Source organism: Amia ocellicauda, chromosome 16, assembly GCF_036373705.1.
Source record: "Amia ocellicauda isolate fAmiCal2 chromosome 16, fAmiCal2.hap1, whole genome shotgun sequence".
Classification (NCBI taxonomy): domain Eukaryota; kingdom Metazoa; phylum Chordata; class Actinopteri; order Amiiformes; family Amiidae; genus Amia; species Amia ocellicauda.
Window position 1 is genome coordinate 2,133,303 of NC_089865.1, and position 14,225 is coordinate 2,147,527.

General features: G+C 46.6%; 1 protein-coding gene across 1 annotated transcript in view; it reads right to left on the reverse strand.

The window, feature by feature from the left end:
* Nucleotides 1–807: 807 nt before the first annotated feature.
* drc11 (dynein regulatory complex subunit 11) overlaps nucleotides 808–14,225 on the reverse strand; it is a 43,958-nt gene continuing 30,540 nt past the window's right edge. Inside the window, exons 16-20 of the mRNA XM_066688173.1 lie at nucleotides 12,871–13,070; nucleotides 10,556–10,642; nucleotides 4,075–4,252; nucleotides 2,332–2,570; nucleotides 808–1,695 (exon numbers count right to left, since the gene is read on the reverse strand). Of these exons, the coding sequence (XP_066544270.1) occupies nucleotides 1,570–1,695; nucleotides 2,332–2,570; nucleotides 4,075–4,252; nucleotides 10,556–10,642; nucleotides 12,871–13,070 (830 nt within the window). The 3' untranslated portion in view covers nucleotides 808–1,569. The remainder of the gene's footprint in view (nucleotides 1,696–2,331; nucleotides 2,571–4,074; nucleotides 4,253–10,555; nucleotides 10,643–12,870; nucleotides 13,071–14,225) is intronic.

Below are 14,225 nucleotides of genomic sequence, written 5' to 3' on the forward strand. Positions count from 1 at the left end.
CAGAGCAGCCCGGCCTGCCGACGCAAAGTGGAAAAATCTCTCCCAGACCTGGGCCAAGGTGGTTCAGACCACCCCGGGGCTATAATTAGAAGCAACAATGAAAATTACATAGGCTAATTAGCAGCTCTCTGGCACAGAAATTAAAAGGATTTTTGCCGGGAGAGTGAAGAGAAACCGGGACAATAATTACGGTTACTTATTATTTCCCTTCTCCTTCCCCTTCTTCTGTTTCGGTTTAATTCCTTTTTCACATCATTAGCCGTACGTTGTCTGTAGTGATTTAATCCTGTGGTCTGCTCTTAATTGTGAGACGGAGCCCTTTTGTGCAGGCGTGTGCGTGTGTGTGCGTGTGTGTGTGCGTGTGTGTAGCTGCCGAGGTTAAGGTCCCGGCGATGACCAAAATCCCAGAAGACTCGCTGCCTGAGGTGTCTGTTCAAAGCCGTTCTTCTGCATGGCTTAGGATTTAAATGCCTAATTGTTCAATTTCACGTACTGAGCAGTTAGTGAGGATTTTTAATGTTTGTTTTTTAGTTTGTCTCAGACAGGGGTGGTTTAGATGTGTTTTTTCCCCCTCTCTCTTTGATTCTGTGGATCATAAACGGAACAAAAGCATGTGCGTGATATTATACAGCAATTACTGTAACTGTTTGAATGCCGAGGTGCATTGTAGTTTCTGTTTCCCTCATTAACCAGAGTGCGGTTTCCAGCCTGGTGTTTCTCAGAAGTAGTTTCCCCCAAATATTGAGCTTGAAACTGTTGTAGGATATTGTTATTAGTGCTTTAATTCTTTCCCCGGGATGAAAACCATTGATCATTGTTTTTAATCACTGTAAATAGAGACAATAAGAGTTACAACCCCCTCCCCCCCACACACACACACACAAACAAAGGAAAATAAATCTCACCCGGTATATGACTAACAAAACTTCTGACAATGTTGCTTGAGTAGAAAAATAAGTCCTTAAACACCGACTGTCACCATCAGAACGTGTTTTTTTTTTTTATCAGAAATATTTTAATTATTTTTAGTTTACAAAATATACAACATAATTGTGAGGAGTGTCAGTGATTCAGAGTCTGAATGATAAGACATTGCTCTGGGAATCGAGTGAATTTCAGCGGATTTGCCATGATGTAAGCGATACAGTTCTCAAATGGTCCCATAGATGGCAGCAAAGGCATACATGGGAATTTTATAATGTACTATTCTCTCTCTTCTCTCTCTCTATAATAAAAAAATGTAGAATAAAATACAAATTATTCATAATTGTTTATGTTTTTCATATTGTCGATAGAAAAAAATATTAAAAATCAATAAACAGGAACAAAAAAATGATACACCAATATTATATCTCAATTTGAAATTGAGATATCTTGAAATGGAATTAGTTTGAGATCTGTGCAATTCAGCTGAAGAAATCTTAAATATGTATTTGGAAGATCTCTCTAAAAGACAGTTTGTCTCGCCATAGCATCACTGCTCTGGGGTTGGACAGTCCTGGAGCAGCTGCCGTATCGAAGTGGAGAGAAGACCGTTCTGCTGAAGCAGTGAACGCTAACAGCCTGTCTTTACTTCTTCTTCTTCCCCTTTTTTCCCTTCCCTTTCCCCTTCCCCTTCCCCGCCTCGCCCTCCTCCTCGCTGGCCTTCGCTGCCTTGGCTCTCTTCTTCCCCAGCGGTGTTTTGGCGTACCATCCCTGTAAGCACACAACAGCAGCGCGGCTGTAAACGACACACAGAAAACACAACACGCCTGCTCTCTGCGCCGCTGCTATTTGTGACAACGGTGCTGAGGAGAACAAGGGTTATCAGAAGCAGCCGGACTCGTTGTACATCACCCGAGATTCATTAATTAACTCATTATAAACACTGTGTTAGAGACATGTTTTGGGGACTTTAAAGGGCCACTCCTGGCCGAGTTCAGACCAGTGTTCAGACTGAGGACAGAAGTGGCTGCAGCTGAACGCTCCAATGTCTCTGTCCTGAGAGCAGCAGGACAAGAGCCGTCCGGTCAGATGGACAGCGTCTGCTTTCTTTACAGAAAGAGCTTCACAGTGAGGCTTACTGCGCCATCTGGTGGTCAGCATTAACTCCAGCAAACCAGTGGTTCTCAGCCCTAGTCCCAGAGGAGCCCCTACGCTGCTGCTTTTGGTTCCAACCGAGCTCTCAATTACTTAATTGAATCTTAATTGACCTAATCATTTCCTAAATCAGAGCTTTTTAATTATTTTAAACAGTAGGGGGTTTTAGGTTCGGTATAGATTTGTCTACGATCAGGCGAGGGAGTCAGTCTGGACTCTGAAAAGCCTCGGTAGGAAGTGGAGGGGTCTCACCTTGAAGGTCTCCTCCTCCTCCTTGTAGACGGGGTCCAGCCGGGCCAGCGGGGCGATGAACTCCTGGGCGCTCAGCGGCTTCCTGCTCAGCTGCTGGACCCTCCGCTCGCTCAGCACGGCTCGCACTGCCTGCAGGATGTGGCCCTGCGTGAAGCCGTCCGTCACCTTGGCCAGGCAGCTCGGGTCCATTGCGCCCGTCAGCTGCCCCCCCCGCTCCCGCACCAGGTGCCGCCACAACACTGTGGACATGAGAGCAACATGGGGTTAGGCTCAGAACCAGAGAGATTTTTATTTTACAGCTATGCGTTCTCCTGTTCGTCTACAATTTACAGGCATCCTGTGTTTGATTCCAGGTCTGAAGGGAATGTCCTACTGAGAGACTGAGGACCTGAACCTTTTCACCCTGGAACAGAGGAGACTACGTGGGGACTTGATCCAAGTCTTCAAAATCATGAAAGGCATCGACCACATCAAACCAGAGGAGCTTTTCCAGATCAGCAGGGACACACGCACCCGGGGACACAAATGGAAATTGGGCTTCAAGGCATTCAAGACAGAAAACAGGAGACACTTCTTCACACAGAGAGGCGTCACAATCTGAACAAACTCCCCAGCGATGTGGCTGAAGAGACAATTTGGGAACATTCAAAAACAGACTGGATAGGATCCTTGATCACTTAGTTATTAATGGACACCAAACGAGCACGATGGGGCGAATGGCCTCCTCTCGACTGGACACTTTCTTAAGTTCTTATGATACTTGTTCTTTTCTTTATTTGTCGGCCCCATCCTCCCAACCATGGACACTAGGAGCAGCGTACAGTTTCTGGAGGGTTATAGCCTAGAACTAGGGGGTTGAAGAACAGTTTCTACTGCAGCAAAAAGCAGTTATTGACTTTAAGCTCTTAATATCTGTCTCCAAGGTTAAAAAAGAAGCTCAAACTTACATACAATAAAAAGCACCCAAGAAGTTTGATTATTGAGGGATGCTGAGATAAAGTCCTACAGGTCGACCCACCCCAGTTCTGTGTTATTAATTCTTTCGAAAACGCAAGTCAGCACAGACTTAAAACGACTCCCATCTGAAGCTGACCGAACCGCAGGAGCAGCTGGCACCGGGTGACGCACGGAAACTGTTGGCCGATAACAACAGGATGCGACTTGCTTATGTATACGGGAAGAGCAGGTAAAACACTTAACATGCATCCCAGCATGGACTCGTATTCAATCGGCCAGACGGCAGGTAAGGAAAGGGAGGAGGAAGTGAGGTCACACATCGTCCACCAATCCAAACAAAGCCACGCTTGCGTACGTGGGGACAACAGTGCACGAGATACAGACAGATGGTTTCCTGGAGATGTGCCCCTAAGACCTTTCAGCAGCGTTCTCTCTCCCTCCCTCACCGCACTCATCTCTCCATCTCCCTCTATGCATCTCCCTCTGTCTTCTCTCCCTCTCTGTCTCATTTCTCCATCTCTATTGCCCTCTCATCTCTCCCTCTCTGTCTAACTCTCTCCCCCTCTCACCTCTCAGTCTCCCTCACTGTGTCTTCCAGTTTCCCTTTCTCCCCCTCTCATCACTCCGTCTCTCCGTCTCCCTCTCTGCGGCTCCCCGTCTCTCTCTACCCCCCTCTCATCTCTCCGTCTCCCTCTCTGCGACTCCCCGTCTTTCTCTATCCTCCTCTCATCTCTCCATCTTCCGCCCCTCCTCCTCCTCTCCCGCTCTCCGTCTCTCCGGGCTCACCCAGTCTGGAGGCGTAGTCGGGCCGGGGGATGAGCAGGATTTTCCTGAACACTTTACAGAAGGGCTTGAGGTCGGCGTCGAAGGGCCGCCGCGATGTCCCCACCACCAGGACGCGGTCCTCAGGCCGGATGGACTTCAGGATCTTTGGGAGGTCCTTCTTCAGCCGCTTCGGTTCCATCTGCAGCGAAGGAGAGAGGAGAGACACGGTGAGCGGGGTGGGGGCGTCAACGCTGGTCTGTGCCCCAGTCTCTGGTGTAAGGAAGGCAATATCATACAATCACAGACGATGTAAAGTTAGGGCCGTGTGTTTCACAGGGAGTGGCTGTTCAAACTGTATCTGCTGTGCAAAACGATGAGTCCTCTACACAACCACTAGATACAAAAATCTATATGCTTGCACTGCAGGATCTGCTCCACCAGAGGGCAGTGTCCCACCTTATAGAACAGTGGTTCTCAAACCTGCCCTGCTGGTTTTTGTTCCAGCCAGCTGTCAGTTACTTAATTGAACACTTAATTAAAATAATTTGATTACATTTGACTATTTAAATTGTGTAACTGATCAAAAGTTGTCTCCTTAATAATTTTCTTATACAATTTTATACTTAACTTAAAACCCCTACTGTTAAAAAAAAATTAAAAGGCTCTGATTTAGGAAATTATTAATAATAATTAAGGGTTCAATTAAGATATTGAGAGCTCCGCTGGAACAAAAACCAGCAGGGTAGGTGGTACTCCTGGACAGGTTTGAGAACCACTATTAAAGAACATTTATTTAGTTCAATTTTTAATTTAATATTAATTTTATTTATTTAGGTATTTATATAGTGCCATTCGTTCCAAGAGCAACTCAACAACATGCTTCAACAGACAACTAACATTTACAGTAATGTAAGTAATTCAAATACAATAAAAATCAAGCGGTTAAAAGAATGCATGCAAATAAAACACAATAAGTTTAAACAAACTGGTTGTCAGGCTGCTGAGATTGGGCCCCGGCTCCATCGTCTAACCGTTCATCTCCAGCACAGCAGAGCCCGTTCACTTTAGAAAAGACGCCTTAGGGGTCTCCAGTGTGAACAAACGGCTACCTCCTTCACACACACACACACACACACACACACACACACACACAAGATTTTAACAAGAAGGAGTCAGTTTTTAAAACCGCACTACATCCTAAAATATGAGCAATTTAATCCGATGACACAATAGCGATGTGGAACATTTGTTTTCCATTTTCCAATCGGAAAAAGATTTGCTGCGGAGCCAGAAGCGCCGCCCGATCGGCTCGTGGAGGAGGCGGCGCTGAGGCCATGGGGATACAGAAGCTAGTCGGGGGAAAGAAAAGGAAAGCTGTGCCCACCGGTCACTTATCTGTACACAAGGCCACACTGAGGGCACTGCTGTGATAACGAGGCTCATTCCAGACTTACCAAGATATTGTGCCTTATAAAACTTTACAATGGAGTGCAATACATTCCCATCTGTCCTCTTTTCCCAGAAACAGGAGAGCTGAACGGTAGGATAGGTGGGGAGAGATGGTATTATTCATGGCCAAGGTATAAATTTCACAAGGAAACGCTGATCTGTTTTGAGGTCCAAAGGTATTTAGTGGGACAAGGGGCTGAAAGGCAGAGAGAGAAGAATAATGAAGATTCCCCAGGTATTCTCCGTGTGAGTTATTATCCTGTCAGGTCTGGTGCAGAAGAGAGCAATTTACACCGAGACGGAGGACAAGACCGACCCAGAGACCCGAGGGAGGGAGGGAGCGGAGGAGGAGGGAGTGTGATGGTTGTATTAAAATAAAAAGCAGCTTGGTCATCCACGCTGCAGATTTGGAGTCTCACCAGGAAGAAGTGAGTGCTGCTGGGAATTTTATTACTAAACCCTTCTGCCTTTGACTCTGTTCTGATGTGGAGAATGCGTTCGCAGTGTAGGGAGCCAAGACACGTAGTTACAGCTCGACAGGGGAGACTCTTTCGGCGTGTGTGTGTGTGCGTTCGTGCCTGTCGGGAGTGTGCATCTGAGTGCAAACACCCTGTGCAGGAGAAGCCAGCGCTCAGACCTCCAGCTTGGCATCACCGAGGTCTGCAAGGAAAACAAAACTAAGATGAACTGTTACACAGACCAGCCCCTGCTGTCGAGAGCCATAGAGATGTATTTTGGCCTGGAGAACAGAAAGATCTTCACAGTATGTGCAGGGAAGCTCAAGAGTTGGATTTCCCGAGGTTGCGTTCACAAGCTGAAGCACAAACCTCGGCTACCAGTGAAACGCTGAGCAGAGACTCTTCGTCTCAATGTCTTGTTGAGGTTTTGATGCACTGTGACCCTGTGCGTAATGCGAAACCTCTTGTGGAAATGTTAGGGCTCTTTTAGCATGCAGCGTTTAAAAAGCCTTTATCCAGAAGAGCTGACAGGCAGACGCATTCATCGGGACAGAGCTGGGGCAGCCTGTTGCCAGTGTGCGATGTTTAGAGTATCCAGTGACAGTCTTTGCCTGTTCTACAATAAACTCCACAATATTGTCTGCTTTCCAGTTGTTTTTTCCGAGCCAAGGGCTCACACCAGTTTCCACCGTGGTGATTTAATCGGTGGCTCGTTTTAGAAAGGATGTACAGTTTGTTTTCGTGGTTGTTGGCCAAGCTGACATGCATTTAGAAAAGGTGTTTCAAAACTGGCGCTTTAAGAGATTTGTCTCAGAACATGCGTGTAAAGCTCATCATGCGAAAGTGATATCCAGCCTGTTCAACACGCCTATCAAACGGGCCGGTACAGCTGTGGGGTTGTTTCATCAGAGGCAAATCACCTGTCATGTAGCCCCGGTGTTTAAGTCTGATTCGGTGAGTTAGGGATGCATTATGTCACCGGTAATGTAGCGCCAGCGGCACACAGCCCGGCACGGAGAGAAGGCGCCGTCAAGGTGTCGTGCAGATGTTTTGTGTTTAAATTGCTGGTGTACACAATATGTCCTATATATAATAAAGATGAAAAAAGACCTCCCCGACACGCACAACCACCCCCTCCACACAGATGTGAAATGACTATGTACTGCAATAATTAAAATATCTGACAGAGAGCAAAATGAAGTTCATGTTTGCTCGCTCTGAGAAAAGACAAAGAAAACAAGTCCCATTAAGAGTAATAAAGTCCTGGGAGGACAGCGTGTGCTGCGCCCCCCTCAGGCTAAGATTTACAGAATATATTACCGCCCTGTAGGAGTCCCTTTGAAACGCATGCAGCCCCGACGCTATTGCTAATTCAGAGTCTTAATGCGAGCCATCTGACTCTGACTGACTCGGGGCCGGCTGCGCTCACCAGTTATTTAGGCATAATCGTCCACAACATGAGGTGCCACGGGAAAATTAAGATGAGAGGATGAAAAAGGATAGAAAGGAGGGGAGGCCCCGGGTCCGGAAACCAATCATGGTAAAAATCATGGAGAAAATAAGTTAAAATTGTGGTAAAAACTGTAAACAAATATGGTAAAATTGTAGGATAGTGGTATACTCATCTAATTTAATAATATTAGTATAAATATTATATAGCATTATAACGGGAAATCCAATAATGGTTCAGCAACACTGACAGGGAGGAGGGGAGTGTTTGACAGATAATTTTAAAGAAGTGCGTCTGATTAATTGGCTGGAACTAGATCCTCACTGCTGATTGGCTCTCCAACGTTCCGCTGAATTTTGAGGGTTCAAACCGCCAGGGTCAAGGGGATTTTTGGTGTTTTCAATCCATTATAAATCACTAATTACTGATCATATCCGTGCAAAAGAACTGCGTAAATGGCGAAGCGCTGCATGAGGTTTGGTCTGTGTAGTGGGAGAACCCAGTGTTTATTGGCACAGAATAATAATACAAATAATATTAATACAGATTTTGCAAGAGAACAAGACACTGCATGTTCTCATGAGCAAAGTTATAATAAGTCTGCTGGACTAATTTTAGGTAATGGTGCAAAGAACACACTCCGCCTCTCGCAGGGGGTCTGTAATGTCTTTCAGTCTGCTAGAAACTCAAGCATTCCTGCATCTGTTGTGCCGAACCCTGAAGACGGGGCTATAATAAGACAGGGCAGCTGGAGGACAATCAAACTGGCAGGACAACAGAAAGAAAAACCCGTGGACTAATGGAGAAAGAAACAAAGCTAATTAACAAACAAACAAACACAAGAGAGAGAGACAAACAAAAAAAACAGCCACCATGGATACAGTCATGATGAAAAAGCGGAAAATTGAAGCAGTCAACAGGAAATTACTCCTCGCTGTCATGAAGAGAGAGACATTCCAGACGTTCCCCTCCGCAGGGCCGCGACACAATGATGGACGGTGCTGTTGACAAAGCCCCCCCGTCACAGCTGGGCCGGACACAGCCGGGACCAGGAGTGCAGAATCGATCAGAGTCCGCAGAGGTGGAAAAGTTCCAGTTAACCTGCATCCTGATTCCCAACTCATCTTTCTCAAGCACCTCTCCCTCCCTCCCCTCAATCTGTGCCCTGTCTGCTCTGAGGAAACCTGAGATCTGTGAGTGTTGAGAGTCTTTGCCAAGGCCCGGGTCACTCGACTCTCCTTCCTCCACGCCCTGAGTGTTTGTGACAGTGTCGGTGCACAGCGCTGCAGGGGACCGGTTTTGCATGGCGTGTGCGTGTGGGATGAGCTCACAGACACAGTCACGCAACTTCAGCCCACGCCCAGCATCCACCGGAGAGGACGGAGAGTTACGGGCTGGGGAGAAGCCTGGTGCGTGGATGTCTGTGTCGCAGATCCGGGAGGAATTTGCAACATGTGAGCCAAGGCAAGACTGGGCTTGTCGGGAAGAGGGCAGAAGCTCTTCCCCAATGCCATCGCACTGACTCACTCAGCCCTCAGGGTTCACAGAAGATCAGACCGCATTTCCAGCCAAGCCGTGTTGTTAGTATCTCCCGTGTAAATATTCACACTTGCATCAGAAGAATTCTGAGTTCCACCACAGGTGTTCCAGAACCGTAGCGTGCAGCCAATCGTAGGGCGGCATTTCAGGACGTTGACGCAAACTCATCTCTGGGCTGCGTTGTCAAGGAAGGCAGGAATGTTCTTCCAATCTTATCACCAAAAACACCAAACAAACAGCAGCGCACTGCGGGACGATAACTGAGCGCTGCAGCTCGGGGAGAGACGGCGTGTTGTGATTTGGTTGGGTGTCTTTACACTGTGATCGAGAAGGCAGTCATTAGCAGAGCCGCGTGTGACTGCGGCAAAGTGCTCAGTAGATCGGCCGGGGTTAGATGCCAATTGAAGAAAAACAATTAAGCTTCACTCGTCCTGATCCGGATTAGCGATGAGTTATTGGCACCCGGTCAATCTTCCTCGCCCGACACTCTTCCACAGTTGTTATTAAGAGCAGACGTGGCGGCTGGACACACACAAACTGTCCACGACAATCGGTGTGTGCAACTGTGGCATTTGGACTGCGGTATCTGACAGTACAGCGTTTTCAAATAAATCGATTGCAGGTGTACGCCGGGATGCCTTGTTTTCATTAAAGCTCTCAATTGCAGTGAAACTGCATCTGTAATCCACCAAGAAGGGGATTTGTTTCCCCTCCTGCTACTAATTTAATTACTGATTACTCAAGTCAGGCCCATGCAAATAAACAAATGTTTCCAGTTGTGATGAATTGAACAGATTTTACACCAAGGAAACTTAGAAAAACCACATACACGTTTAAAACGCCCCAGAGCCCCAGGCATCTGCACACAACAGTACCTAAGAGGAGTCTAAGCTTTAAGTGTGGTAATTGACTTTATTAGCACCACGAGGAAGGAAGGAACTGCTCGGGAATGAAGGTCTAAATTAATCTAAACGCCCAATAAACACCTTAATGGGTTTGCCATGTAGTTGAGCTCAGTATAAAACAAGGCGTTTTAAGTGCGGTGTGGGCAAGTGTAGCAGAGACTGTGTGGAAAACAGCCCGATTCAACACAACTGCAATCTCAACAGAACCGTGATTGTGAAAATTGTATGTTGCTTTAATGGGAGCTAAACATTGTGTGTTGCTCAATTAGCTGATTTTGCATTTTCCCTGCCCTTACCTGATGGTCTTGACGATGAGATGTCTGGGGAAACCGTTGAACCACTTTAGCAAATTAAGGTTTTGGTGTTCATGTTTATAATGTTTACAGGACATGCTATGAAGTGGATTTTAAGTGTTGTGTTTTGCACGTATCGCTTATTGCTGTAAGAAAGTGCAGCTGGGCAGAATTCCAGCATCGATGAGCCACTAGATGCCCAACGGACAAGACGGGCCCAATGGCTACCTCTCCTTCCCAACCTCACTCCTGGGCAGATGAGATTAACGTCACTGCGGTGGGATCCCACACACCGATCACTTCGGGGGAACGCACAACACATCCACTACTAAACAAACACACTACCCCCGTGTGCGTGCCTCTCTCTCCCCCCTGCAAGATGTATTGAGGAGCCCCGTGCTCTCCTACCTCTTTCTCTGCCTTCGGTACTTTCTTGTAGAAGGTCTTTTCGGCGTCTCCGATCCAGACGACCGAGGGCTGCAGCTGACGAGCTACCTGTAACACAATGAAAGACGGTTACTTTGACTACAGCTTACAACTTTTCGTTTTTCCAACACACAACCCTCGTAACATTGGGAATGACCTTTCCGTGACCACTGCAGTATTTGTGGAATGCTGCTGTTTAACTCCTTTCTTCTTACAAAGCAAAGCCGGTTTCCTTTTCACAGTAGCTGGGAATTCAGCCAGATCTAAAGACAGGGTGTTTTTAGTTGGAATTGTAACAGCCTTGAAGAACCACTCAAAGGTTTTTTTTGTTTTTTTTTTTCTTTCTCTCAACAGGCCTGTCCATCTCAATAAATGATTCGATTCAAGGTGTGGTGTGCCAGTCGTGTCAGTTGGTGAATACAACTGAAAAGTGCCTGCTTGGCCAGCCGAGCCGAGTTGTTTAGGAAACAGGTAGATTTTCCTTTCAGTAAACAGCCAACGTCAACCCGTCTCAATCCACACAATCCACACACAAAGCCACTCAATCAGGCCATGCAGTGGGGATCGGCTTGGGGACACAGCTGTGAGGGCCCTGGGCCGAGAAAGACCCTCCAGCTGCTTCATAATGGACAATATCTGCAATATGAGGGCCATGGGTAAAGGAAGAGACAGGAGAGCTGACACCCCTCAGGACAGGGGCCCCAGCAGAGGATGACAGGACATGGGTGGCTCTTGACGGAAGGGCCCGTTGCCCATTGGGCATGGTCTGCATTTCACCAAGGGCCCTGGCCTCTTCTGTGAAACCCGGCGCTGCCTGAGGCACAGCACTCGAGCCCTGAGCGGAGATTCTCCCTCATCCCAGCGACTCTCTCTCTGACCAACCCGTTTTTCTTCGCTCTCATTCAACAGGGAGGCAGTGAAAGAGGTGCGTCTGTCCGCAGTTTTGTCAAGCATCTTTGAAAAGCCATTGGTGATGCACTTTAACCCTGTCAGGCCCAGAGGGGCTGTGTCACGCTGTGATTATTATTCCAGCTGGTCACAGAGAAAGGCATCTTCCCTACACCAGGCAGTTTTCTTTTTTCTTTTCTTTTCTTCGCTGCAGGATCACACAGAGCAGAGCTCCGCGTTGTGACAGTGATGAATAACACAGATGACAGACAGAGAGGACGACTTCCACATTGGACATGATTTATGGACGAACACAAAAAAACCAACCCTTCTCTTAAGGAGTTAATTTAGACACCATGTTAAATCTGTCAGTGCTCAGCCTCAGAGGCGCCTGGGGATGATAATCCCAGAGTCCTGAACCTTGGCACGCGAGGCTCAATGCTGTTGGGGTCCTTCCCATGTGAGCTGCTCAGATCTCCATCTCACACTCACACTGATGGGACCGATCAGCTCCTTCCCATCGGCTGAGGCCCTGTGTTGTGGTGATGACTGTCCGCACACACTGGGATACCTGTTCCCGTTAGTATATTACCAGTATCTGATTTGTAGGTCAGAGCTGTGTGTGTAAGAGCTGAAGTCATGGTGAATTTCACAAGCACTTCATGTGTCATTACAGGTAAGGTATTTGGGAACAAAGCGAATCATATCAACTCTTAATCTCAAGGTTAAACACCAAGGAACTCCAGAAAGAGATCTTAAATTAACCACTTCTTTGCCAAGGTATTGACCTTTTTGTCCTTATTAGATTATTAGTGCCATTCTCTACAGGGGGGTGACTGTGCGACTCTCTTCTCACCACAAACAGTGTCCGTCATAGAAACAATCATACATTTTACTAGAAAATCTCTCTCTCATATACAGCTCTGGCAAAAATTAAGAGACCACTACAAGTTCAGAAACCAATGTTAAGTGGTCTCTTAATTGTTTTCCAGAGCTGTATATATATATATATATATATATATATATATATATATATATATATATATATATACACACACACACACACACATACATACAAACACACACACATACACACATTTCAAGTAAGTATTAACTATTTATGTATTGCTCTTGATAACTATGTATTGTTTTCATACTGATTTATAAAAACAATCTGCTGGGGAATTTAGGTTTTCTACAAACTGCCAAAATACCTCGGCTGAATATTAATTCCCCAATTTGAAATTCTGATCCAATGGCTGTGATAAACCGAGTATAGAGTCTGAAATGAGTTTATTATTCTCGTCTCTCCCTGAATGGTGAGAGCGACTCATCCTGGGGTCAGATATGGTCTAATTTTAAAGCAACACCCCCGCCAATAGTAACACTATTCCCTCCGCAGCTTCTACCTTGAACACCATGTGAAGCATCATCTGCAGGCCACTCTTGCCGGGGAACTTCCCGGCCAGGTTGCCTGGGGAGAGGTTGAACAGGTTGGCTCCGGTCTCCGTGCAGAGGGCGTGGACCAACATCTTCTTCCCCACTCCAGCCGGGCCAGCCAGCAACAGGGCCTTCAACAGCGGGGCCCTCTCGTGAACCGCCTGGGAGCCTGCCACACAACGAGCAGGAGGGACCATGAGGGCAAGGTCTAGCAAGAGTTGGGAGGTTTCCAATACAGGCGAGATTCGGGTTTGGGACACAACTGAGCTGAACGGGAGCGTGCCAGTCAGACCACAGCCACAGACTACAGAGTGAATACTCTACAGATTTCATTGGGCTCAAATTATAATGGCCTGTCCTGCATGACCTGCTCAGACAAGGAAACAATGTGCTGTGAAACAATGCATTAATCAGCGTGCACTTTTATCGTGCAGGGCCCAGATGTTGGTGCTGGGAGATTAAATAACGGGACTGAGGGCAGGAAGTCACAGCCATCAGCAGCGTGGGAGTGCACTCACTCCCTCATCATCCTCGGGCCAGAAACCGTCGGCAGGTGCACGTTTCATTAAATCAATATATATTTACACACACAAACAAAAAGGTTCTCAGCATATTCTTGGAGCTCGTTTAAGGCCGGGTGATCAGTGAAAAAGGGCGTTCTCTACATTCACACGGAGCACAAGCCGCCCGTAAAGGAACTCAGATAAGCCGAGCCACGTGCGATCAGCGCATTTCAGTACAGCGCTTGGCTCAGGGCCTGTGTCTGCTACGCGGCTGGCAAATCTAGGATCTCATCTCGTATTCAGTGGCTCGTTCCTACCCCTTGAGGAGACATCCATGAGAAATTTGTTTTGGATGCATCCTATCCCAGGAGACATTCTTTAATGAACAGAAAAAAAGGAATAACTCAGTACTGAATTTTCCCAATGGAAAAAGAAAATGCATCTTGACTGTCTTAGTTATGCATTATATATATTATCAAGGGCTTTACTTTCATCTGCAGTGACGTCTGAATGCATTTCAAGTACGAGAGCCTCCGTGTTGTTTTTGTTATTGTTTTCCCCGTGGTGTAAAATGCGGCAACGCTTCTCCCTCCTGTCTGCCGAGTTTTGTTCCAGCTCAGGTCTTGGCTTCTTAATTGGCCTAATTAAATGATTAACTGGATGACTTCTTCTCTCCAGACTCTCTGACATGTTCTGTGGGTTCAGTGTTTTGAGTTATCAACCAGTTATAAAGTATCGGCTATAAATAAAATATGATAAGCCCACCTAAGTAAATAATGATATTAATTAAGTAATTGGGAGCTCCTGTTGGAACAAAAACC